General features: G+C 33.8%; 1 protein-coding gene across 1 annotated transcript; it reads left to right on the forward strand.

The window, feature by feature from the left end:
• The first annotated feature begins 71 nt into the window (after positions 1-71).
• Positions 72-3,605, forward strand: mzt1 (mitotic spindle organizing protein 1). The gene is made up of 3 exons (XM_088914827.1): positions 72-310; positions 1,621-1,766; positions 3,001-3,605. The coding sequence occupies exons 1-3, from the start codon at positions 244-246 to the stop codon at positions 3,022-3,024; spliced, it is 237 nt and encodes a 78-aa protein (XP_088770953.1). The 5' UTR covers positions 72-243; the 3' UTR covers positions 3,025-3,605.
• The last annotated feature ends 21,014 nt before the right edge of the window (positions 3,606-24,619 follow it).

Below are 24,619 nucleotides of genomic sequence, written 5' to 3' on the forward strand. Positions count from 1 at the left end.
TTAAGACTTCTCTAAGAATTTGAATGAAAGCCCCACCCTTCATACGCAACTTCCCTTCAAAATTGCCTAACTTTATTACATACAATAGTGACACTAATGATATTAATACAAATTTCTGAACGAAATTGTTTTATAAGAACAGCTAATATAGATTGTATAAAACAGAAAATTACAAGGATTTAATTGTGTTTGATTTTTTTCCTACATGAACTCAAGTTCACGTTTATCGGGTAGCAATTTAAAATGAGCCAGAGCACTGTAAACATGGCAAGCGCTGCTAATCTGAACGCTGTGCGGGAAACGATGGACGGTGAGAAACACTGTATTTTATTGTGATTTTCGTGGTTTACGTGATCGGACGTTCATTTTTGTTAATGAAACTGATTCGATGTTACCTTTGTTTATCCAATTTAACAACTCGTTGATTAGTAATAATATAATCCGCGCCAGTGTTCCCGCTGCGGGTGACTGCGCCTATTGGGCTATTTACGTTTTGTCGTCGTTGTTACTCGATTTTAATGTCCTGTATTTTAAAAAAGTAATACCATTCGAAACTTGACGGGACTTTATAGGTTAGTAACGCTTAAATAATGTTTTTTCTGTTATATACAAAGTATGACTAAATCCTGGTTTTATGTGCAGTATAACTATTATTGTGTAGGTGTACTCAGAGGGATTTGTACAGTATATGGTAAAAGTATTAGGTAAAATCATTTACATATAGTGAGTTAAATTGAAATGAAGAATACGACTAGTGCAAGTTGGAAGTGCAATGCAAACCACATGAATAGTCATATTTAAGCTAGAGTGGTGCGGATACCACACAGGAAGGAAGGTAGCCTAGTAGCGTGTAGTCCATTCCCACAGTGAATAAGACCAGATCACCAGCCTGACAGTCAAGCACAAATGAAGATTGGAATTAAGAGCTGAAAGATCACAATTTAAAGTTTGAGAGCAGAAGCCTTGATTTAAGCTCTACTGTATAAAAATTAAAGTGCAGTAGCTCAGTGGTAAGATACTTAAAGTTGTGTTTGTCCATGTTGTTGATGCCAATACACTGGCTTTTTTCAAGAAACTGCTAGATGCATTCCTTAGATGAAACCTAACCTGGCCTCAAACCGAACAAAATACATGTCAATTGGAGTCTTATTTAGTGATTTTGTAGAGTTGATGGTAGATCAGAATTTAAGATTGTATGGATGTCGGGCTTAAAAAAAGCAGGAATTGTCATTCAGGAATGGTCTGATGAAAACTGAAGTTCTTGGAATGTTTTTTTATTTTAACATTTGCTTGAGAAATTTTCATTTGTTCAAGTAGGGACAAGTAAAGTAAAGGAACAAGTAAAGGCTTATTCCAGCTGAAAAGAAACACAAAGTTTCAGCTGTGGAGCCTTCTTCAGGTGTTCTTCATACCCGAAGAAGGCTCCACAACCAAAACTTTGCATTTCTTTTCTTCTCTTCTCAGCATGGATTAAAAATGGGCATTGTAATCTTTCTTGGATTTTTCTGCTGGTTTTACACACACAAACCTAAAGAATCAAAGGAGCAATAAGTAAAATAACATAGCAGAAATAATGATGGAAATAATGTTGCACATCCTAACTAACAAGTTTATTCTTAGTTCTTCTAGAGATATCAAGGCTTCTTAATACAGGCTTGGACATGGAATCTCTTTCTATCTGTGTTCGCCTGTGTGAACAAGGAATCAATCCTGAGGCACTCTCTTCAGTTATAAAAGAGCTCCGTAAAGCTTCTGATGCACTAAAGGTACAAGCCAATGTTTTTCTTTCTGGGTTCAAAGAAACTGGTTTGTTTTTTTTGCTTCAGGATATGGGATCCTTCTTATAAAAATGGTATCGGTCACAGTTGGAATACTTGAACAAGATAAGCCTTCTACACATTGCAGAAATATTATCTAAAAGTAGATGTAACTTATTTTCTGTTGTCTTTAAATTCTGTTGTCTTTACTGTCTGTTACTGTAATCAGGAGTTTAATGATTTTATTTTTTTCTGTGGCTGAAAGTGACTGTATGCTGAAGTTAAGACTCGAGACTTCCAACAGTTATAGATCTGTAAGGAAAATCAAATTCAGCTTCTATTACTATGTAAATATGCTTTGTCTCAAGGCATATTTGAGGAGTTGTGATCTTCCTGAATAACTCCTGTGTTAGCAGAGTGATTTGATCACCCCCTTGGAACTGAGTTCAGATTCCAACTTCAAAAAGTTTTCATGTTGAGAATAAAGTAACTTGACAGTACTGGAGCAGTCCAGTGAACCCTGGGATTCACTGATACTTGGCCTCATCTGTATTGACTGTCAGCCATAGCATAGTTCTCTTCTGATATGGATAGACCGGATTTGTACACTTCCACTGCTCTGCAGCTTTGTTTACTGCTATCATAGCAAGTTAAAACACAAAATCCCTTAGACCTTCTTACCATTAATTATTTTAGTCCTTATGATATTTGTTCTAAGTCTGTAATCAATTATAAAGAACACAAATGTATGGTAATGTATTTTGTTTGAGACAAATTAATTCTTGAAGTATACAGCTTTTATGCTAGAGGTCAAGGTTGGCTGATTTAAATATTTAACTCAACTCACTGATTTAAATCGTAATTTAATGACTGTAGCCTATTTAAAATCAGATTTAAATAGTGTTTAATTTTAACCTGGTGATGTAAAGTGGCATTTCAGAAGAAAACTTGTCTGTAATTGGAGTCATAAATACATGAACGCAAAATAACAGATGTTTGTTTTTGTGTATTGGGCTTTCCAAATACCAAGAAAATGCTTTCAATTGTTTTTTTATTGTCATAACATGCAAAACAAATCCAAAGTTGTCTGTAGAGATACTTGTGTAAAAAGCCATTTTCCGAAATTATTTTAAATGAAAAGTTTCCAGATCTGCATGTATAATGTGATAAGATGGACCTCAGAAGTTTTTGTTGTGGCTTTACTAATGTTTAATGTTTTCTATTTTTTACATTCTTTCTACAGACTTCTGAAAACAGCACAAGCTAAGAAAGACCAAGATGCTCTTGTTTGAACAAACGTTTTCGACAAGATGGAACCACAGAGCTGGGGAAGATATGTCTTCATAAAGAATTCTTTGTTCACATATAAAAGGGTTACAGTTTTGTAGAACAAAGTTCTACATTCTTTATCTACAGAACGCTGCAGGCTTAATCTGATACTCTCAAGGTATTTATACTAGAAGTACTTCAGTACAATTATAATCATGTCTGAAATAATGTCTTCTTCAACTGTTTTTTTGTTTCACTTGGACTGTTTCTTAATCTGTTTTAACATTGTTTGTGAAATTTCACATTAATATGTTGTGGGTCTTCCTGCAGCACAGTATTAAGAATTCTTTAAATGTATTTTATGCCATAACTTTGTGATTTAATTGATTTTTTAATTTAACATATAAAATATTTTCATTTCTTAAATCGGTGATTGGATTTTCTTTTTGCGAAGGGGTTGTGGAACCATGTGTATGTATGCTGTGATTTGGAGAATTACAAACGTACTTATCAGGTTTTCTTTCAGTTTTGTATGGAGTACAAAATAATGAGCTTGCCCAATAAAATAAAATAAGATTTGGTACCCATCTTTTTGTTTTTAATAGTGGGGGCAGTTGTTATGGATAAGTTTGGTTTACTGGTATAAAGAAAAATATAATTGAGCTCTGTTCTCTGAATAGAGACCAGTTTGATTTTGAAATTTGCTCTGCATTTCAGGAATCTAAGAAAGCAGTAAAGAGAAACACCACAGGGTGGAGCAAGCTCACTGTCAGCTAGCAAGCCGTTAGCAGAATTGAGCTTTTACTGTAAGACGGCGTTAAACTGAATTACAACATTTGTGCCAGATGACATTCATCTGAACCTTAAAATAGAATGTACCTCCATTTATGGTAGTACTTTATTATTTACAGTTTAAAACATTTCAATATACAGGATAAAGTTTAATAATAATTAACGTAAAAACAATATAATCGGGGGGTTGAGGAGTTCCAAACCACCTGTTTGCATGTATATACATCTGCTATGATTTCTGCAAAACTGATGGGTGAACATGTTTCCTCCAATACAAGGAGGTGGTGTCTTGTGGGCGATGCAGTTACTGCAACTACAGTAGTTAACAAATATTAGCCCTGTGTACAAACTGTACAAAACATTCTAAGGAAAAAAAATACCAATTATGTTAAGTATTACTTTAAGATAATTTTAAAAAATGTGGATATTTATAAGGAGACACATCATATATTGGATAAAAGGAAAGCGTTGGAAGAAAAGTATGTCCAAACACTTACGTTAGGTACCCTATATGCCATCCTGTGGCTACATGAAAACATACAAACTTTTTTAGCTTTGACTTATCAGCATCTGTCTCCTAAGTGTTTTCCTCTGTCTTTTTTGACATCTTACATACTTGGCATCTGACTCCATTCAGATCTCTCTGGCAAAACGCAGCATTCCTCAGATCAGCGATTATAATTTTGACAGGTAAATTAATTGCCTTGACCATTCTTGCATTTTAATTGGTCTTTTGCTGACTTGTCAAATGGACCGTTGTTGTTGTGCTTGTGAAAATATGAAACTTTGTGATCTTAGCCTAAAATTGCTGTGTGCCATTATAGGCTGCAATATGTTCCCTTCATTAAAATGCAAAACTGCATTAAAGTTCCCTTCAATCAGGTAAGAGTTCCCAATGTATGAGCAGAAAACCCAGATCCCATTGTAAAGGGGTTGTTCCCAAAGTTGATGTTTTGTAGGTTTCCTATTGGTTTTTGTTACTTTGTTTTTGTTACTGCAGATGTTTTGATTCATGATTCATCCCACCATGGGTTGTTTCATAACCGATTTCTGATTTATTGATACGCTTGATGTGATTTCAGTTTCAAGCATTTTGGCAGGGTCCTGTTTTCCATCTTAAAAAGAAATGCTAATATAATTAAAAACCGCTTTAATATATGTACAATAAATTCAAATTTGTTCTAGAGGGAATTGCAGAAAGACAGTCATGTCGTGCAATCACGCAAATTGATTTTAGCAGTGATAGGTGCTTATGTGGCAAGTATAGCAAGTCATATAGCAAGTCAGGACATACAGTACATTAAGCATATTTTATGAGTAATTAGGAGTTGCAGGAAGCTAATAAGAGTGATAAGGTTGTACGTATAGATTTGTCTATGTTCTCAAGGAAGTGTGGATTCCTGGGGAGCTGTTCGTAAGGTTTAGATCACTTTAGTAAGACCTCATTTAAGAATACTGTGTTCAGTTTTGCTCACCATACCACAAAACAATAGCCTTCGAGTTAAAAGAAGGGCAACAGAAATTATGTCTTGGTCTTCAGGGATAGGTCTATACAGACATTTTACATGTCCAGACAACTAAATTTCTTTAGTCTGGATCAAAGGAGATGAATTAAAAATCCTAGAGGATACAGAAGGAGTTGTGTGAATGTAGAACAGGATTCCCAGCCAGAAGATTAACTCCAAACTGCTACATCAATAAATCATGAGGTGCAATTTTAGATTCACTTAATGGTCAAATCATCTCCTCTTATGCATGCATGTATGTTATTAGATTGGGACATTTGCCTCCCTTTTATCTGAATTTTTGTGCTGCTATTTTATGCCGTTTACTCTTTCTATTAGTGAGGCAATTAGCTTCTTATTGACAGATTCTTGACTTTTAAAGAGTGACCCAGAAAGCTGGTCAGGAAACCTGCTTTTCTTGTGAAGTATATTTATCAAGAAATTATATGGATTATTGTGTTCACACAAGCATTTAGTTTTTAACCTATTTTTTTGTTAAAATGTAGTAAGCATAACATTTTTGAATTATTGCATTTTTCTTCTATATAAGACTGCACATTTATTACAGTTCACGTAAAAACTGTAATATTATGTTAGTGATATTTATGGTCTTTTACTTTAAATATCACTTGTCCTTATTGCTGAAACCAAAGGACAGTTTGACAAGATTTTCTTTGACTACATTGGTTTTGATGACCTAGCAAATTCATCAAATTTGATAAAAATACTTATTTTGTTAAAATACTTAATATTTGTAATCTTAACTTGTTGAATACTATAAATACATTATTGTTATGGAAAGTGATTCCTGTTTGTTTGCAGAATATCTCCAGATGAGGCCAAGCTTACTCTAGGGAGAACACTGCTCTGTATAATGTGTTAATTTAATAAAAACAATTTAATTAACTTGAGATGCATTCATCAGTTTAAATTTTCTAAGCTATTATTAGAGTACAAAGCATTCTAAATGAAAATGCCTTGCTTCGTTATTGAGGTGATTATATTTTTTCTCTTCTAATATTTCTTCCTTTTCTCTCTTGTTCCTTTGATCCTTAAACTGTGCTGGGCTCCTTGCCTCTGCTTCAGTTTGATATTGAGTAATATCACATGTAATGCATTTGTTCAGACTGTTTAATTTAATCTCTCTACAGGCACAAAAACAGTGATAAAATGGATATCATTGCTGAATGATAGCCAGCATCAGCATTGAGCTGACTTTTTATCTTAGACTTTTTGAAGCTCTTTCATAAAGGGAGCTCAATATCATAGGAACTCCAAACATGCCACAAACATTACTGTGATAGCCTTGTCTTGAATTCCGCTGGTGCAGGGACTAGATAGAGTTCAATCCACCCAAGCAAGCCAACATAATAAAACATAATTTGGGCTAATCTGCCTGAAGAATGTTGTCTGTTTGAAGCTGACAGTCCCCTATCATATGTAGAAATAATTGCCTTTTGACTAAAACGAGGGAGTCTGTCAAAGTGAGTTGTTCTGTGGCTTGCACCTTACAGGTGTTTTCTGCCTCAAACAATCTGTGCCTTGTTTAAAAAAAAAGTAAAAACTGAAATAATAAAACAGACAGGGGAAACTTGACCTCTCCATCGCTGATCTTCCATGGAATGCACATGAACCTTAGGGTCCTGGTTGTAGGTAGCAGGACTATAAAGTGCCCATTATCAATATAATGCAATTTCCTGTCATATCAAATTCTATTACAAATAATAGTTTTTTTTTTCTGGTATTTCTTGGAAGCTATTTGGTTTATGTAAATAAATATCAAAATGCAAATATATACATGTGTGGTGTAGTTAACCTCACCTGAACTGTGTACACACAAGATAAAACAAGAAAAATCACAAAAATGCACCCTGCAGTCTGCAAATTGACCTCATGTTTTTTAACATGAAGTTAAATTGTCTGCCTACTGTTTAACATGACTTAACACCCCTGTTCTCCCACTGATTTCCTTCTCACTTAATACCACTACATACTGACATATTTTTATACATATTCACTGTGTAACTGGTAATAAATCTATTTTTTGGAAATCACTAATTAAAACAGAAATCTTGGAAACTAGAACTTTTATTCTTTTTATTCTTTTTTCCTTTGTGCCTCTCAAAATTCTATCAAAAAATCTTTATAGCAAGGGCATACTGTATCTGAATGCTCGTCACAACCCTTCTCTAACAGACAACGAATAGCAAATTGTTATACACGGCCTTACAAGGCAGCTTGTTAAAGCTACATGTTTATAATTCAGAATAATAGCTGCCAATTAGCCTGAAATGTGATTTAACACCACAGGAATAAAGCCAAAATATCTGTCATGTCATTTGATTTAAACATGCTACAGTTAAAACATACAGTATACAGATAAAACTGGCTTTGGGTGAATATTGTATAATGCGACTGTGAAGATTACATGCAAACCTTTGATTTTTTTAAAGATTTCAGTTTTGTAATGTTGGAAGATCTTCAAGGGATTGACAGAACAAGAAAGCTCAAGAAGTACTAGCTTCTGAGGGTACAAGCAAAATGCACTGTGGTCGTAAAATATTTTGAAGATTAAGTGACTTTTAACAACAGAGTGGAAGAAAATTTGAGAAAATCCTGGAATTACTATTTATACTATTAAAACTTTTCAGTGGTGTAATTATTGTAAATATCCTCCTCACAAGAAAGATTGGTCCAGTGGGCTGTGGGGGTGTGGCTGCCCAACCATCTTGTTGAAGCTGATACTCTAGTTTCTTTAAGGATACAGCTGCATGAGATCGTTGCATCAATTACAGTAGCTACCAACTACTGAAATGACTAGATGAGCCCAATGGCCTCCTCTCATTTGTAACCTGTCTTTTTAAAAATTTGCACTTTATTGGTAATCATGGAAGCTGCGAACATGTGACACTATTCTTATGATGGGATACAGAGAAAAACATTGTTTTTGTCATTAACATTGTATGTACTGCACATATGGAAGCATTCATACAATGCTGAAAGCAAAGCAGAGTTTCTGTTGTTGGTAGGGCTTTTTCCCCACATCTATTTTATTTAGCAGTTGAATAACACATTAATGAGCTCTTAGCCACAACATTATCTTCTCAAGTGGTATTAAGTTTTCTGAAGAGCTCTGCACACTCAGAAACAATAAAAGAGAATCCTGCTGCATTACAAAGACAAAGGAGAAAACAATTACAAAACAAACACTCGAACTATGGAAAAAAGAAAACTAGATTATTCTTTTCCAAAGATACTTTAGATCCTTAGAATACAACTCTTTTCGTACTTGAATAATATAATAGGTTCCCAATGGCAACAGATTACTTGTGTTATAAATCCTTGGCTTATCACTTAAAATTTATCCTGAAAGGAATAGTATGTAAACTGTTTTGTAAGATGTAGTAAATTCAACCTTTCACTCTTTTCTGATTTGTTACTGTGTCTAAGAGATATGCTTACCTACTAAAAATGAAGGGGTTATTAAAACAATATGAGGACAAAATCAGTCTAAAGAGATTGATTATTGTTCTCTTTTACCCAAGGAATGCAGAGGAAAAATCAATCAGAATTGTTTTACAAAATATGCCTAGTATGCACTGTTCTTGTTTTCTATTCTAATAAAATTTATCAATCCATTAAAGGGCAGACAAGTAAACAAAAATAAATTGTCATTTGTGTCATTTCATTAGTGTCATGTGAAATTACAATGCAGTATTGACTTTTCCATGAATATTTTACCCTCACAGTCACAATTTAACACAGACAAATTAAGATTAATATTGGCTTTGTATTTTTCATGAAAGTGCAATTTTTCTCTACAGATCCTTTGACTACATCGATAATGGTATTAAGTAACATGTTTATTTTGTATTACACAAAAAGAAAGCATTCTCTATAGATGTAATGCTTTGAATATTGGAGTATTGATGCTCAATAAGCATTTTTTCTTTACTTTTGTTTTTCATGTTTTACTTCAGATTTCAATAATGTTCAACACTTGGCATGTCTGAGACCAAATAATCTAGAATTACAAATTAAATTTCATGGTTAATGGCTGGTTTTATGGTAACAGAAGAGAATAATGTATATTCATGGTACCATTTTAATAAGGTTTTGAAATTTTGTTAAAATGCTTATAATACATTCAGTTATAATTATAAAGAACATCTTTCAGTGGTATGGTGTGTTTTAAGAGGATGTGGTTGCAATGGATATTGTCACATCCCACTGGGTGTGCCATAAGGATCTTTTAAAACAGGCAGGTCCAGGACAACAGATACACCAATACACGGCCATTAGTTTAAAAACAAAAACACTGCAATTTATTTACAGTGCAAAGAAAAAAAACATCAATCAAACAAGAGCCTGGATGTTTTTTGAGCTCCTGACTTCTTCAATACCTGATTATTTTGCCAGGCAACTTTGCTGCTTACAGACTTCAAAGAGCTAGGTTTGTTCCAGACTCTTTTCAAAACCCAGCTCCTCCCTGAGACTCTTCAAAAAATTTCCAAACTCTCCAAACTCGTAAATTTTGCCTCCAGAGGGCAGATATCTCTCCAACTGACTGACGCAACGAACCTCATTTTCCTGCTTTTTAAGCTGTCACCTGACCAATTGTCTCCCAGTCACTGGTCAGGTGACTGAGAGCAGCAGCTCTTTCCCTCAGGAGTTTCTAATATCTTACATGTGTCTATTACATGGTAAATCTCTGTGAAGGAGTGAGAATATACTGTACACCAATTCACCCAACCCTGAATATTTTATCTTATGCATTACATGGAATACAAGTGTTTTAAATTTACCCTCCAAGAAAGATAAACTGGAAATTCTAAAAATAAGTCTGGGGTAACAAAGGGCCCCAGGTTTTTATTTACATGAATGTTTATATTTTATTAGCTATACATGATTTTTTTGTGCAAAAGTTTTTTGAAATTTTTCATATTTCACCTTGTCAAACTTGTAATCCAGTTGGTACTAGTACTAAATAGAGCTGTTAAACACAAGACTGGGAGGTCATTTGGTAGTATCGCACTTCTGCTCTCTTCTGCATAAATACTTCATCTGCAGATCACCTCTGTGTGCACATCTTTTCCAGCCCCCCTCCCTCCACCGCATCCTCACTATTGCGGCTGCCTCCCTAGTTCATTCCTCACACGTGAGGGGGTTTTTGTCAGCCTTGACCTTACAACCAGAGCTGTCATTTTCACAGCCAGGAGTGTTAACACCAAACACTAAAATATTACATGTACCGCACTTTGCTTCAGGTGATTTCCAGGACAGGCTCTGGCTTTCCTGTGACCCTGTACTGGATAAAGCTGTTAGAAAGCGGATGCATAGTTCGGATTCAGGTGGCAAAAGCTTTGTTATTGTCCTGTTAAGACCTGTTTGCCATCAGTATACATTCTCCTGGATGGACAATGTTTTGACAATATCAATCATTCTTTTTAATTGATACCCCTGAAATATTTGTGGGATTTCCAGGTAATGTTTTGTTCGGGTTCTTATCTTACTAATACATTTAATTTAGTTAAAACTGTGTCAATGGCCGTATGCAAGACCTTCAAGGTTCAATTCTTGGTCCAGTTCTGTTTTCTGTTTGTGCTACTGGTGAACAAAGTTCATCGACACTTCACTGCCTTATTCATGATACTCTGTAACTGAGGTATGATCTGCTTCAAATATTTTAAATCCATGTGTTGCTGGCATAAAAGTTGGACTAAAGTTGCTGACTAAATATTGACTGATTTGGATAAGAGTATGATAAAATCATAACAAAGTTAATGTTTAGTAGTCCAGGTAAATCCTAATAAATGTGATAAATGAAATGTATTAAAGATTCTTTGGTGTAACTTTTTGGTTATAGTTAATATTAATCACATGTTTATGGAGTCTTAAATTATCCAATAAGCCAAAACAAGTTTTGTGAAATATATCACAATTCTGTTTTATTGGGACAAAATAATTTTTACAACAGATGGAATTACTATAAATGTATTTCATATTATTAAACGTGTAAGTTATATAAGATCAATCTTTCAATCTCATAAGGACAAATTTGATCTCATTGTGCTGTATAAATAGGATTAACTTCATTGACCACCGCATCACAACATTTCCACTGCTTTAAAAACAAATATTTTGATACATCTCTTTCATGTTCCACTGACTTTATTTTCTCCCACTTAGTACAACTGTTTTCTAACCAGCTTTATACATTTTCTTTATGGCTGTCTTTGGGCAGCAGGTTATTTTTCTTGGAGTATGACTTGTAAAATCCTGACAATTCATGCGATGTAGGAAGTCTAAAACTATCTTTCATCAGTAGGCAACCTGTATGCATACTGTAATCACTGAAAAAACGCTCGGTGAACTCCTTTTTACTTTGATCATTTGGATAACTCTGAATAGCCTTTCATACTGTAATGAAACTCTGCCAGTGATGTGATTATTTTGGAAACACACTTAGAGTATGCTCTTATTTCAAATACCTTTCATTTTGAAACAAACTTCTCTAATGTACTGTTAGTAAAAGCTACTACTGAATCAAACAGTAAATATACAGAACTCTGACATTAAAATATAGAGTACTGACTCTGCTAGCATTTTACAATAATAATCTTGTTAGGCAACAAGTCTGAAATAAATTGAAATATTTTCTAGCATTCTAGAAAATGAAAACGTGCCAGTCTTTGTTTTCATTGGTTCCTTACTATTGTACCATTATCTGAGGAAGTATTGATAGAAACAATAAAATGCATGAATTTTTTCAAAAAGAAAAATAATTCAGTACTGAAACCCAGAGCCTTTGAAGTTTTTTTATTAATTCCACACTGAATATCAGATCTAATAAACAAAAGAAACTACATGTTCAAGACTATTATCTAAATATTAAATGCTTTTTGATCAGATGCTTGAGTTTTTAATGAAAATCAGCTGGGGTTTTGTTCATGGTTCTGAAGTCAATGAAGTCCAAACAAAGGGGCACCTTCAGGATTAAAGAGATCAACGTCCCTTGAAAAGCAGGCCTGCCAATCAATGGGATATTTTAAAGGCAATTTTTATTAGTACGTGTTCTGCATTCTTTGCAAGAAACTGGGGAAATTAATTAGGTTTCATTGGTGCAGCTTATAACAACAAAGGTATCTTTAAAAGAGAATATTTAAGCAGTGTTGCTAGAAATAATTTCCTATGCAGCATGTTTAAATCTATGTACCTTAGTTGTTTTATGAAGCTTCATATCATATCTTTATATCAATTAGATTGGATTAAGAGATGTCATATCTTGAAAAAAACTTGACTCAAACTTCAACAGGACAAAAACTTGTAAAAAGGTAACATAACATAAAATATTGAGTTACATATCTATATCTTACTTGGACAACAATCAGTAATTGCATTCATTAAAGGAAAATAAGCTTAATAAGGTATAATAAACTAAGATATTAAATGTAATGAATTTTCCAAACCTAATATTAGGCCAGTTTCATAAGCCAAGCTAGAAGCTTACAAACATGGTAATTTGTTAAATTGTAGTCTTATTTTTGCTTTATTTTTGCTTTACAACTGTAAAGCTTTTGCTTTACAGTTTGTTATGCTCACCTATTTCACAAAAATGTTAATCTTTTTAGTTTAAAACTACCAGCGCACATTATGTAAGGCTATCCATGAATTTCTAAGCTAAGTTCTAAGTTAATGCCAGGGTTTTCAATGTTACCTAACAGCAATGCAGTTGCTCACATTTGTATTATTAATCTTTTTCATTGATTTTTAAAGTTTCTGAGGAGAACTGGTTCAAAATTCCAGAATGTACAGAATTCACAAAGTTAAAAGAAAATGCCAGATATCCCATTAGAAGGCATTAGACTTTCAAGATTAAAACCATTGGTCAGATAAAATAAATTGGGACTGTAGGGCAAATATAATTTACTAACTCTGGGAATTCGCAGGATATACCTACAAGCTATTTGTAATTATGTGAAATCCCTGAAGTCATTATGTATTGATTGGACTTTGAAAATGTTTGGAATATTTATGTACACTAAAGCAACATGAAAGTTTTTTTTTTAAATTTTGTCTTCATATATTTATTGCACATACAAACAATATGTTGTATACCTGTATGTAGTAATTAATGTATTTGTACATAAATTATTATGTTTTGAAGCAATTATGTTTTAAACAGGTGAACTTATGCCTCATTATTTTATATTCTTCACCAAATACTTAATTTCACTCAGTAATGTCTAAATAAGAGTTGAATGTTAATGTTGGCATAAATAGAAAGCAATTAGACTAAGCAGAATGAGGTTATTTGTGGGGGTATCACAGACTACCTGGTGAAAATCAACATCTTAATGTAATATTTAATAGTTAATCTATGAATGGTTTATGAATATTTAAATATTAAAGTTTGTTTAGATTTGATTAAAATAAGATCAATTATGTTCTATACACCTAAACCATCCCCATAGAGATAAGGAAGTATTTATGGAAAACAGAAAGAAAATATTTGAAATATTTGAAATTGGAATTCTGTATATGTATATTTAATATTCAATGTCCAGCACACTGTAAATTGGTACTATGATTCAATTTTCAAACTGTAAATTTCTTTACATTTTAGATGTAAATTAATATGATCCAAAGAAATGTATTTTGAATACATCATAGTATTGATTATTAAAAATATCCACTCTTAAGGAACATTCATATGCTTTCTTCATGTTCTCTTTGGTCTTCTCTAAAGTTTCCCGTTTTCTCCTGCCTTCCCAAGTTACACTGATGAGGTTGCCGGAGTCTCTGAACTGCCTCTGTGTGCCTGTATGCCTTGCTCTGGACTGGCATCTCGTTCAAGGCTCTCTCTGGTACACCATACTACCAGCATAATCACGGAGTTACCAAAACCCTTAGAATAGTTGGGTCTGTGATACTTGATGAATGCGAATTCAGTTCATGGGGATTTGAGGGACTCACTCTCTGACGGATTTCGTCTTTCACTAACATTGATTACATTAGTCGGAGCTTTATGGAGGTCCAGGAAAAGTTTTTCGACAGCCTGAAAATTTTAAGTAGTTCTAATTTTTAAGTGTTTCTTATTCCTACGGCTGTTAGATCCTGAGGTGTGTTGTACTTCTAGGCTCTACAGTATGTGCCCTTTTGTTCCTTCTAAAGGTTTATATTGAAAGTGAGAGTTGTGACGCAGCATTAGATGTTACAATCTAATCATTTCACCTCTTCAACCTCTAAAATAGATTTTGTATATTTCTAGTACGTTCAGTTCTGAATACAGGCATTTAAAATGATAGTGATATGTTAGTGTTAACAAAAATCACATATATTTTCTAATATACTGTATCTAAAATAATAGTTATGAATAAAAATAGAATAATTGGTTTAAATAAATACATCTTATTTATATGAGTTTCAATGAAGGACAGAGAGATATTTGTTTGTAATATCTCTCTGTCCTTCAGTCCAGCTGTGGTTGTGTACTGGGATCACAGACTTTCACCTTTTATGTCATTAAACTGTACAGCCAGTAATTATCCAGAAATTTCAATAACCACTCTGTTCTCTCACACATATCACCCATTCACTTCTATAAATGTCTTTCTCCTTGTTCCTCTCCAATACACAATTTGTTTGGGGCCTTTTGGAAAACAAATTTTTAAGATTGTTGACCACAATCTTTTTGCTCTAAGGACCTGATTATAGGTTAAATTAATTTATATGAATTCATTTTTAAGTTTGTGAACGTGAGTCTCTACTTGTTAAATTCCCCATACACAAGAATTTCCTAAAGAGACATTTTCCAAGTAGTTAGCTTGTCTTTCATTTGGGGGCGCTGTCTTCTAATACACCACCAGCAGAACTACAAGGTCACTTAGTGTATTGATAAATCACACAGCTGTGATTCCTTCCTGACAGCTCAAACTAACATCAAGCTGGATGGGAGAGAACAAAAGACCATCAAGCAGCCCTTTTCTTGACACTTTTATTCAATCACGGGCAGATTGCTTACGACAGCAATAGCAGCTGTTTTGTCTTCATCTTTCCACATTTGATAAAGCGTGTCAACTTGAATTTTTGTAAGTACTTCACTTCACCCCTACTGTGAAAGCCACTGCAATTCAGCATATGCATTCCACATGAGCAGATCATCAAGTGGGTCAGGGTTTAATGATATCTCTTTGAAGGTCATCTGTGATCTAAAAGGAAGCAGCGACAAAGCTACAATCTGAAGGTCAAAGATAAGCACATGCACAGAGATATCTTAGATATGGACAAGAAAGTTAAACAATGGGGAAGGCAGGACAGCATTGATTGTGTTGTTTAGAAAAGATTTTGTGATTGTTATTTTGGGAACACAATTCCCCATGCAAAATTTTTATCTTCTTCCTCGAAGGATTGAGGATACTGAAACAAATATTAGATCATTTCACACGGCCATTGTTTATTTCATAAGTGGCTCCTGAAATAGGTTTTCCATATCACCTTTATGTTCTAATTCTGAAGTCAAAATCAAGATTGTATTTGCAGGTGTTGTTTTTATAATACATTGTGTGCCAGAAGATTTCAGAATGGCTAAAAGACCTTGCATACATTCAATATTCTAAAGGCAGTGTTTTTGATAATTACAAAAAAAATTGACACTCGAAAATGTTTCATTGATGTCCCCTGAGATGCATCTGTAAAACCTTCAAAGTACAGCTGCAAGGCTGAAAGTGACTTAAAATCCTGTGAACTGCGTTCCATAAAAATGTGTGGTTAATGTGATATTCTAGTGATCTGTTTGGAGAACCTCAGTTGTTCCCAATTTAACTTCATTTTTCGTGCAGTAGCGATATACTGTATTAAGCAATATTGTATATTATGCATTATGTTTCATAAAGGTCATCAAATATTCCCATAAATTTCAAAATTCTCCTCAGATATTTGAATGACACATACCTTGTACATGAGGTGATTGTTAAGTAATGTAATTCTTCTAAATACAGACAGTTGTTTCAAAATAAAAATTAATAAAAATGCCTCCCATATTGCTGCCAGGTGTGTTTTCAATAACAACTGCTCCCAACATTGACTCTATGCTGGTATTTATACACCAGCCACACATGTTCTTGTTATAAAAGGCAAGAACTGGGACACTTTTGAGGTTGCTACATTTAGTTTATTCACTTTATTTCATGCCTTTAAGATTAGAAAAAAGTACGACAAGGGTGTAACTATAACACCTACTAACAATACTTTTAAAATTTTGTACTTCTCTTTTGTACTATAATTCAGCTCAGCATAATTCAAGTGTTTCCAATCACTCATGCAATTTGTGTTGAGAGGTTAAATGTGATGTCTTTGCTACCTGGAAAAAAAAACACCTAAATAAAACCATTCAATAATGCTTTATCAACAATTAGACATGAAGATTGACATATTGTGACTGAAAATGGGGCTGATATCTAATTATGCACAGTAACTGCTTGATAGGAAATACGTAGAATGTAGTTACAACCAACCCCAAACTGAAGGCAGTGAGAACATTAGACTCTCCAGCATGTGCTACCAGCTTGCTCTTGTGCTCTGTGAATTATCGAATCCAGTTACAGACCCAGTTGACTTTGATTTAACGGCGGAGAGAGTAAATGGCATGATAAAATCATTGTGTCACACATAATTGGTGCATGAAGTTATTATGTTGAATGTAAAGCATCACTCATGGTGAAAGATTGTGATTGCAACTATTGTCCAGTGGATGGTGCTGAAAGACAGAAACAATTTCTTTTAAAAACAGGACAAATGTGCCTTAGTTATCTAGGAATCTGAAGTCTTGAATTCATATGAAAGTCTGCTGGCATTTTCATTGCTCTTACTTTATTTGTTTTAAGCTACATATATATATGTACATATCTCTTACAAGCGGATGAGACAAACTATGACAAACTGACACTAATTCATTATCTGTTCATTTATTGTTGAGTTGCTGTTTCAGAAATAAGGTACATTTAAGGTATAATCTCACAGGTATACAAATAAAGTAATTCTTCATTAAAAAAGGCAAAAAATATCAGTGTTCCATTTCTTTTCTATTAACTTTGCCCACAATAAATACAAAACAGCATAGTTCTGTGCTTTTAGCTAACAAAATAGCACCTTTACCTTTGTCACTACTGGCCGCATGGTTAAATATTTGTTTTGACAACTTAATTTATCTATTAAAGATTATTTCTGTATAACAGAAATAAGGAACTCTAAAGAAAGCTATTGTTCTTTATATAAAATGTTACAATTGAAATGCAACACAATGGCCTAAAGCCCTTTACAGTATCTGATTAACACACTTCTGCTTTTCATTTGCCCTTCCAGCTATGTTCATGATTTCAGCACAACACCCCTTTTAGCAACAGATGCCATTTCATACTCAGGTTTGCCTCTTTGATGAGGAGTGTCATTATTTAACGATAACAGACATTTTTTTCTTTTGTCTTTTTAATCTAGTTTCCTAAACAATGAAATAATATATGGCTTAATACCTGTTAATCAAGAGAAAATATATCTTACAATGAGACAGAGAGAATTTGACCTTTAAATGAGGCTGTAAAACAAGAACTTCATGTCGCTAGGGGCCAGAGTTCATTTCTGCAATTCTACATGTTTATTCTGTTCATCACTGTCGAGTAAAATGTGTTTTTCATCAGATAAAAATGGTTGTTTTTAATCCATGTGTGGTTCCAGGTGCAAATTTTCAGTACTGTTTAATAAGTACATTTCCCTTTCAGATAATTTAATTGCAGAACATGCAGTAGGTGGTGACATGGTGATACTGTAGCTACAGTACCTGTCAGTTGTAAAAGTTCCAGATGTTTTTTTCTTAGTTTGAATTTGTTTTCCCAGAAAGAAAGATGAAGAAACCTCTCGGTATATCAATGCTTCTTTGAATGGGCCAGCTCAATATATGACTTTTCTGTAAGAAAGTTTTGGACAGCTCATGAAAACAACATCTAAAACACTTGTACAGTATATCTCATTAACTTATTCAGTAAAGCAGATTTACAATAAAATGGTCACAATGGGGAAAGCAAAACCTGGAATATTTGTCATTTTCTAAAGAAAAATAATGTAGATACATAAAATTACAGGACACATTGAATTTTGCATGCCAAGAGGAATTAAAAGAAATTAAGTTTCCATCTGCTGCACAAAAGAGAGGGAGAAAAGCCTGACAATGATTTGACAATGAAAAATTAGTAACTCTTCCTCAACTTACTCTGTGTTAAATAGAGAGGCTAAAACTGAACCAGTACAAACCTCACAATCAGAGGTTGCTTTGTTCAAATGGAAACAGAGCTGGAAAATTGACAGAGAAAGTTGACAGTGATTTTTTTAAATCTACATGTACAGATGTTTTAACGAGAATAATGCCTACTGGATTATACTCTTTTTATGGTCAAGAAAATTGTCACTTCCTGCATCAAGAAACAACATTAATTATTTTATTCTAAACAGGGATCGTGAGCTATAAAAATAATATCAATATTTGTATTTATTATTTTTTATTTTATGTTTTATTTATTATAGTTATGAATAGTTATTGGAATATTAAACTGGAAGCTATAATTTTCTTCTAGAAATGCTATAAAAGATAACAATCGTTAGTGCAAAGAGATAACGTTGCTTTTAGTGGACAATGGTAAAACTATACATTATTGTTCGATAGAACATGGACGTTAAATTGTTAATAAAGACAGAATCAAAGATTTTAAATCAACCTTTGGGTGGATGATAGTTTTTTTCATATAGATATTTTTTGTTCCTAATAAATGTAAAAAAATATTTATGCAGCCCTAATCTTCGTGAGAATCTGTGTTCTATCACAGCAAGACGCATATAGCTGCAAGGGCAAAAATCACATTAAATATGTAACACAAATAGTGAAGATGAATTCATTGAATAATGCTCTTTTACAGTTAGTTAGTGAGAACATATCCAATGCTCCTGAAGGAAAACTACTGAACAGAACTTTTCAAGTAGAAAAAAAAATGTTACATTTACATGTTAAATAATAGAGTTTAAAAGAGGCAACTATTTTATTTTAGCAATATTGTAGTGTAGTTTATATAACGTTTATATAAGTAGGTTCTGTTCAACATGTTTGAAGAATATGACCTTCATGATTTAAATGTAAGTGTCCTAATTATAATCAATATGTAAGAAGCGCTGACCATTCAGTACAAGAGCTTTTCAGCCTGCTTATCATCTCCTAGCTGGCCTACCTGTGCTTGACAAGTACTGAACTATCACCCCACTGCTTGAGGGAGATCATTCTTCTCTACCTTGACACAAGCATGTCCTTGACAATATCTACAGGTAACAAGCTTAAACTTGAACCACTAGACAAGTTTTCATTGCATGATCACAGAGCCAGAGATCCCAGTCTCAAGTTTCAAGTTGATCAAGGGGATCAAAGTCCTCAGAAGGTAACAAAAGAATTATTAATTCACTTGCAGTTTTCCTTACAAGTAAGCAATGTCAAAGATTATTGCAGGTTTTCACACACTTTGTAAATTCTTTTTCTTTAAATACGATTTTATATACTCCATTAACATTTCATATTCTTTATCATTTCATATGTTCAAACTCCATTGATGGAATCAATTCATAGCAATTCAGGACAGTATGGTGATCATATTTCAGAACCTTCAAAGAAATTTGGATAATTTGAATTATCTGAGAGCATCTGACATTTGTACTCCTGAAGGAGGTGAAAGTGGGCGTTCTTAATTGACATTCAGGAAGGATAGCAACAGACAGACCAATCTCATCCAGCTGTTTAATACTGCAATCATAACCAGCTTTTGTTATATGTAGGATATACAGTAAGTCTTGAGCACATTTTTCCACATTCATCCCTCCTCCACCCCATCTCCACCTTTGTAGCTGCCCCTTGGTGAACTCTTCTCTCTGAGGAAGGGGCACAGCCTCCATGTCCTAATGCCACGAGGCTACCTCTTAAGCAAGCGTTTTAAGCCAAAGCGTTTTATACTTAAATACTCAAACATCTGATTCTTGGATGTATTTCTTTGTGATTTTTTTTTACCGTTTTAGCAATCCTACCCTTGTTCTTTGATGGAAGACACCATATATCGTATAGGGAGTGTGTGTTGTTTAGTTAGCTTAGTTTTAACTGACTGTCGGTTGAAGAGATTGTGGACGACTCTGCTTTATGTGGCATAAACTGACTCAAAAATGGCACTGTTCAGTGAAAGGAAGCTTAAGTTAAGTGTTAAATGAGGAAATTATTTTGTAAATATAAAAGCATTGTGAAGGATTAAATAAAAGGTTGGCATGACATCTCTAATCTGTCACTAAAAGTATCAATGCAAGTCTAAAGCTTTTACTTAATACTTGAAATGCCAATCATTTCCGATGTCAATAACATTAATTTTACTAACTGCTACTTTTGTCAAGTACATCAAACAAGCTTTTTAAAGGTACCAATTAAGCATTTAATACTGTATTCGGAAATTACACCCTACAAAACAATGCCTCCGAAGAACAAAATATATGCATTTCTGAAACTACTGTATAAACACACAGATTGACTTAAACCTTCCTATCAGTTTTTTATAGTCAACATGGGGAGGGCATTCAGCCCATCTTGCTTGTTTGGCAGTTCAGTAATTAAATTAAAACCAATGTCATCCGGCAATATTTTAAAATGAGCTCAGAGTTTTATCCTTGGCCACCTGGTTGAGACATTTGTTCTGGATACCCACTGTTTCAATTGTAGAGAAGAGTTTTCATCCCAAATTAATTCCCTTTCAGTTAACAATTGTTATCCAGTGTCCTTGTTTCACGTCTGAGTGTGAAGAAGTCCCCAGGGTTAACCATTTATGCTCTTCTATACTGGACAAGTATTTAATTCTCTCATTCTCCTTTTTGGAGGGAATTAGCCTCCTTAGCCAGACTGTACAGTATATAACAATTCCCTGATATCACTTTTTCTAAGACTACATCAGTTTTGTGGTATGGAGACCAAAACTGAACACTATTTTAGGTGAGTATTCTTACTAGTGCTTTGGAAAGCTTGAGAATGATGTCAACAAATTTAAATTCTATGCTTTGGGCTTCATACACAAGCATTTTGCTGGCTTTTAGTACTTCTTCACATTGTCCTGATGTGGACATACAGTAGAAGAAAAGACAAAAACATATAAAACGGTTAAAAAGACATCTATAAGGTCAATGAGAGAATTATTCCTAGTCTGTGCTTTTGCAGACTTGGCTAAGAACTTTCAACTACGTCAGTTTTAACTCAGTTTTAACTTCTGTATCCCCCATCACACTACCCCAATTAATGTGTGGAAAGTTTAAATTTCCCAGTAACATAACATCACCTTTGCTACATGCCTTCCTGATCTCATCACACAGTAAGGTATGTGTGCGGCTGTCATTAGGTGACCTATAGCATTCACCAAGACATCCGCCTATGATGTCACAATTGTTATTTTTTTTCCAGTTTAACCCACAAAGATTGTACCCTGACTGTTTTAAATATACAGTCGCTGAGCCCCACCTCTTCTGTAGTGCCTGTGTTTCTACAAACCTGTGTGACCATTGCTTTCGTGTTCATCCCAGTAACCCACGCTCAGCCATGCTGCTGTTACTCCTATAATGTCGTAGTTCGCTGTTAATCTTGCTCTTGCTTCACTCCTCATGCTTCTAGCACTGAAGTACATGTATAGGCATTTGGGAATGGATGAGCCGTTTGCTCTCGGTTTGCTCTTCGTGTTGCCCAGGGCTCTTCTGGCTCCTCCAGATGGCATGGTGAGAACTCCATGCCCCCAGTGCCCTCTTTTGACTCAACAGTTAAAACACTGTGATGTTCTTACTCAACTCAAAACAAACAAACAAACAAACAAACAAACAAACTGCTTCACAAGGAAATATATAAATTAGACATATGATTTAGAGACAACAGAACTGTAATTACTAAGCCAACGTTAGCATGGAGACTGTCCAAAAGAAATGTATCCAAACTCATGATAATTTCAATTAGATAAAATAAAATTAAAATCAACTGATGGTCATTTATACTTGAAAAATGATTAGGGTCAATATTTTGAATTTCATTATTAAATAAATATATTAATACTATTGAGAAATTAAGTGCAGTTCATTTAATTACAGCCTGAAAAGTGTGTCTTTAAACAAGTTACCAAAGTTGTAATCTGTGTGTCATGTTTCTCTTTTAACATGTAGGAATGAAAGTGTATGTAAGAAAAGAAATACATATAAAGAGAAAAAGAAAGGAATGTCTAGGATAAATAATATTATTTCATCATACTAAAATACATTATTTCTACATCCAAGTGCTCCTTACCTGTGCAACAACAATGCTGCATCTAATCTCCTGACAGCTCTTCATTTTACATTACTGATATCCTGTAAAAATAATGGGTACAGCTTAATTTATTTAAAATAAATAAAGTGTTCCAGGAAATGATCAATGATGAGTGTAATTCTGTATTTAGATTAAATTAACAGAGATTGATTCATATGAACATGGTCAAATCCTGAAATAAAAAAGCCCTTCAACTATTCATTGTTTTTCCTCTTATAAAATATTTTTGATGCTTCTGATTCTTCAGTTTAGCTCATGACACAGACAAAAACTATCATAAAACCAGTGAAAAGAACTTTATACTCTTTTGTGATGGCCACTGAACATTTTCTATGAACATATCCATGGCTTTTTAATGCAGAAAATTGAAATAAAAATAATAGCAAATATTTGATAAATAAAAAAATTAAAATAATTATATATATATTATTTTTAGACATCCTAACACTTGTCAGGATAGACAGTTTTTGACATAAAGGTGACATGGTTGCAAAATGTTGTGAAAATAAAGGATTCAGAAGAATTAGCAAGTAATTTCCTTTTTTTCAGAAGAGAGAAGTACAGTATGTGTACATAATTAATAGCCACTTTAATTTTTAAGGAAGCTGACAGCAGTCTCACTGGTTTGTCAAGACGAAACATATCTATTTACAGTGCTGCCCAATGTGCTGGCAATCAAAAAACAAATGATTGATAACTGTTTTTATTCAAAACCAAATTTCCCTAACTGTTGCAAATCTGAACAATCAGCTTTTCTAGATAAAAATGCAGATGCAGAGAGAAGCACTCTGCCCCCAGTGCGCACTGTTAAATTAACGTTGTGTATTTAACTGATTAAACTTCAGGCTTGTCTGTTATTTGTTGCTGTTTGCTTCATTTGTAGTCAGTGGGGCCTTTTCATTTCACTTCATTACATATACAGTACGTATTCCACATGTAATAAGCATGTAAAAACACATCACATACTGTATAACTACAACACATTCACAAAGGTATTACCAGGAAAATAACTTTATAGCACCAAAGTTTTTATTGAACAGACAAGATTAAAGGTAAATTAATTCTCGTGATGAAGATTTCTCATCAACTCGGCTGGTCAACCGGGGGGGTCTACCGGGGGGGTCTACAGTAAGAAATGAGAGGCCATACACTGTTGAAAGGCAATATATTTTACATTTACAATGACTGCTTTACACCAGTTTAAGATGATTTTGATATTTTGTCCCATTCGTGGTCTCTCAGATTGTGGCCTATCATGAATGTATTGCATCTCACTTCAACATATTGCCCTGTTTGCTGTCTGTCAATACTCCAGATGGAGAATAAGAGTGCACTGCCACTGTCATACCTACAGTAAAATAACAGAAAGGTGTTTTTCTCCTGATATGCAGCGCATATTGGTTACTTTCTGTGCTTGTCTTAGATGAGGAGTTCTTAACCCATGGATCGCGACCCAGAATTGGGTCACTGTGCCGTTTAGGGCAGGTCTCCACAATCCTATACTAAAATTAGAATTATAATAATATGAATTGAAATGTCCTCATATGTACAGTTAGTATGTTTTTATAGAAGTCTTTTAGTGCCAAGGAGAAGAAACATATTATTGCGTTATTCCGAGATAACATTGCATTATTATGAAATAAATACTAATGAAAAACATTTAAAAAAACTTTGACAAAAATGTTTTTCAACTTGGTTTAAAAATAAACGTTTAGGAACACAACAGCATCTTCATGACAGTATTATCTTCATTAAGAAGAATAAACGAATAATGTTGCACTCCCTTTAGTGGAAAGTAATTAGCATGAAGGATGACATACAGTATAATACATCTACAGTATTTTAGACATCAGTTATTACTCCTGTTAATCAAGTATTCCTGAGTCAAATGTTTG

The sequence above is a fragment of the Atractosteus spatula genome, chromosome 4 (assembly GCF_055471065.1).
Source record: "Atractosteus spatula isolate fAtrSpa1 chromosome 4, fAtrSpa1.hap1, whole genome shotgun sequence".
NCBI classification, from domain to species: Eukaryota; Metazoa; Chordata; class Actinopteri; order Semionotiformes; family Lepisosteidae; genus Atractosteus; species Atractosteus spatula.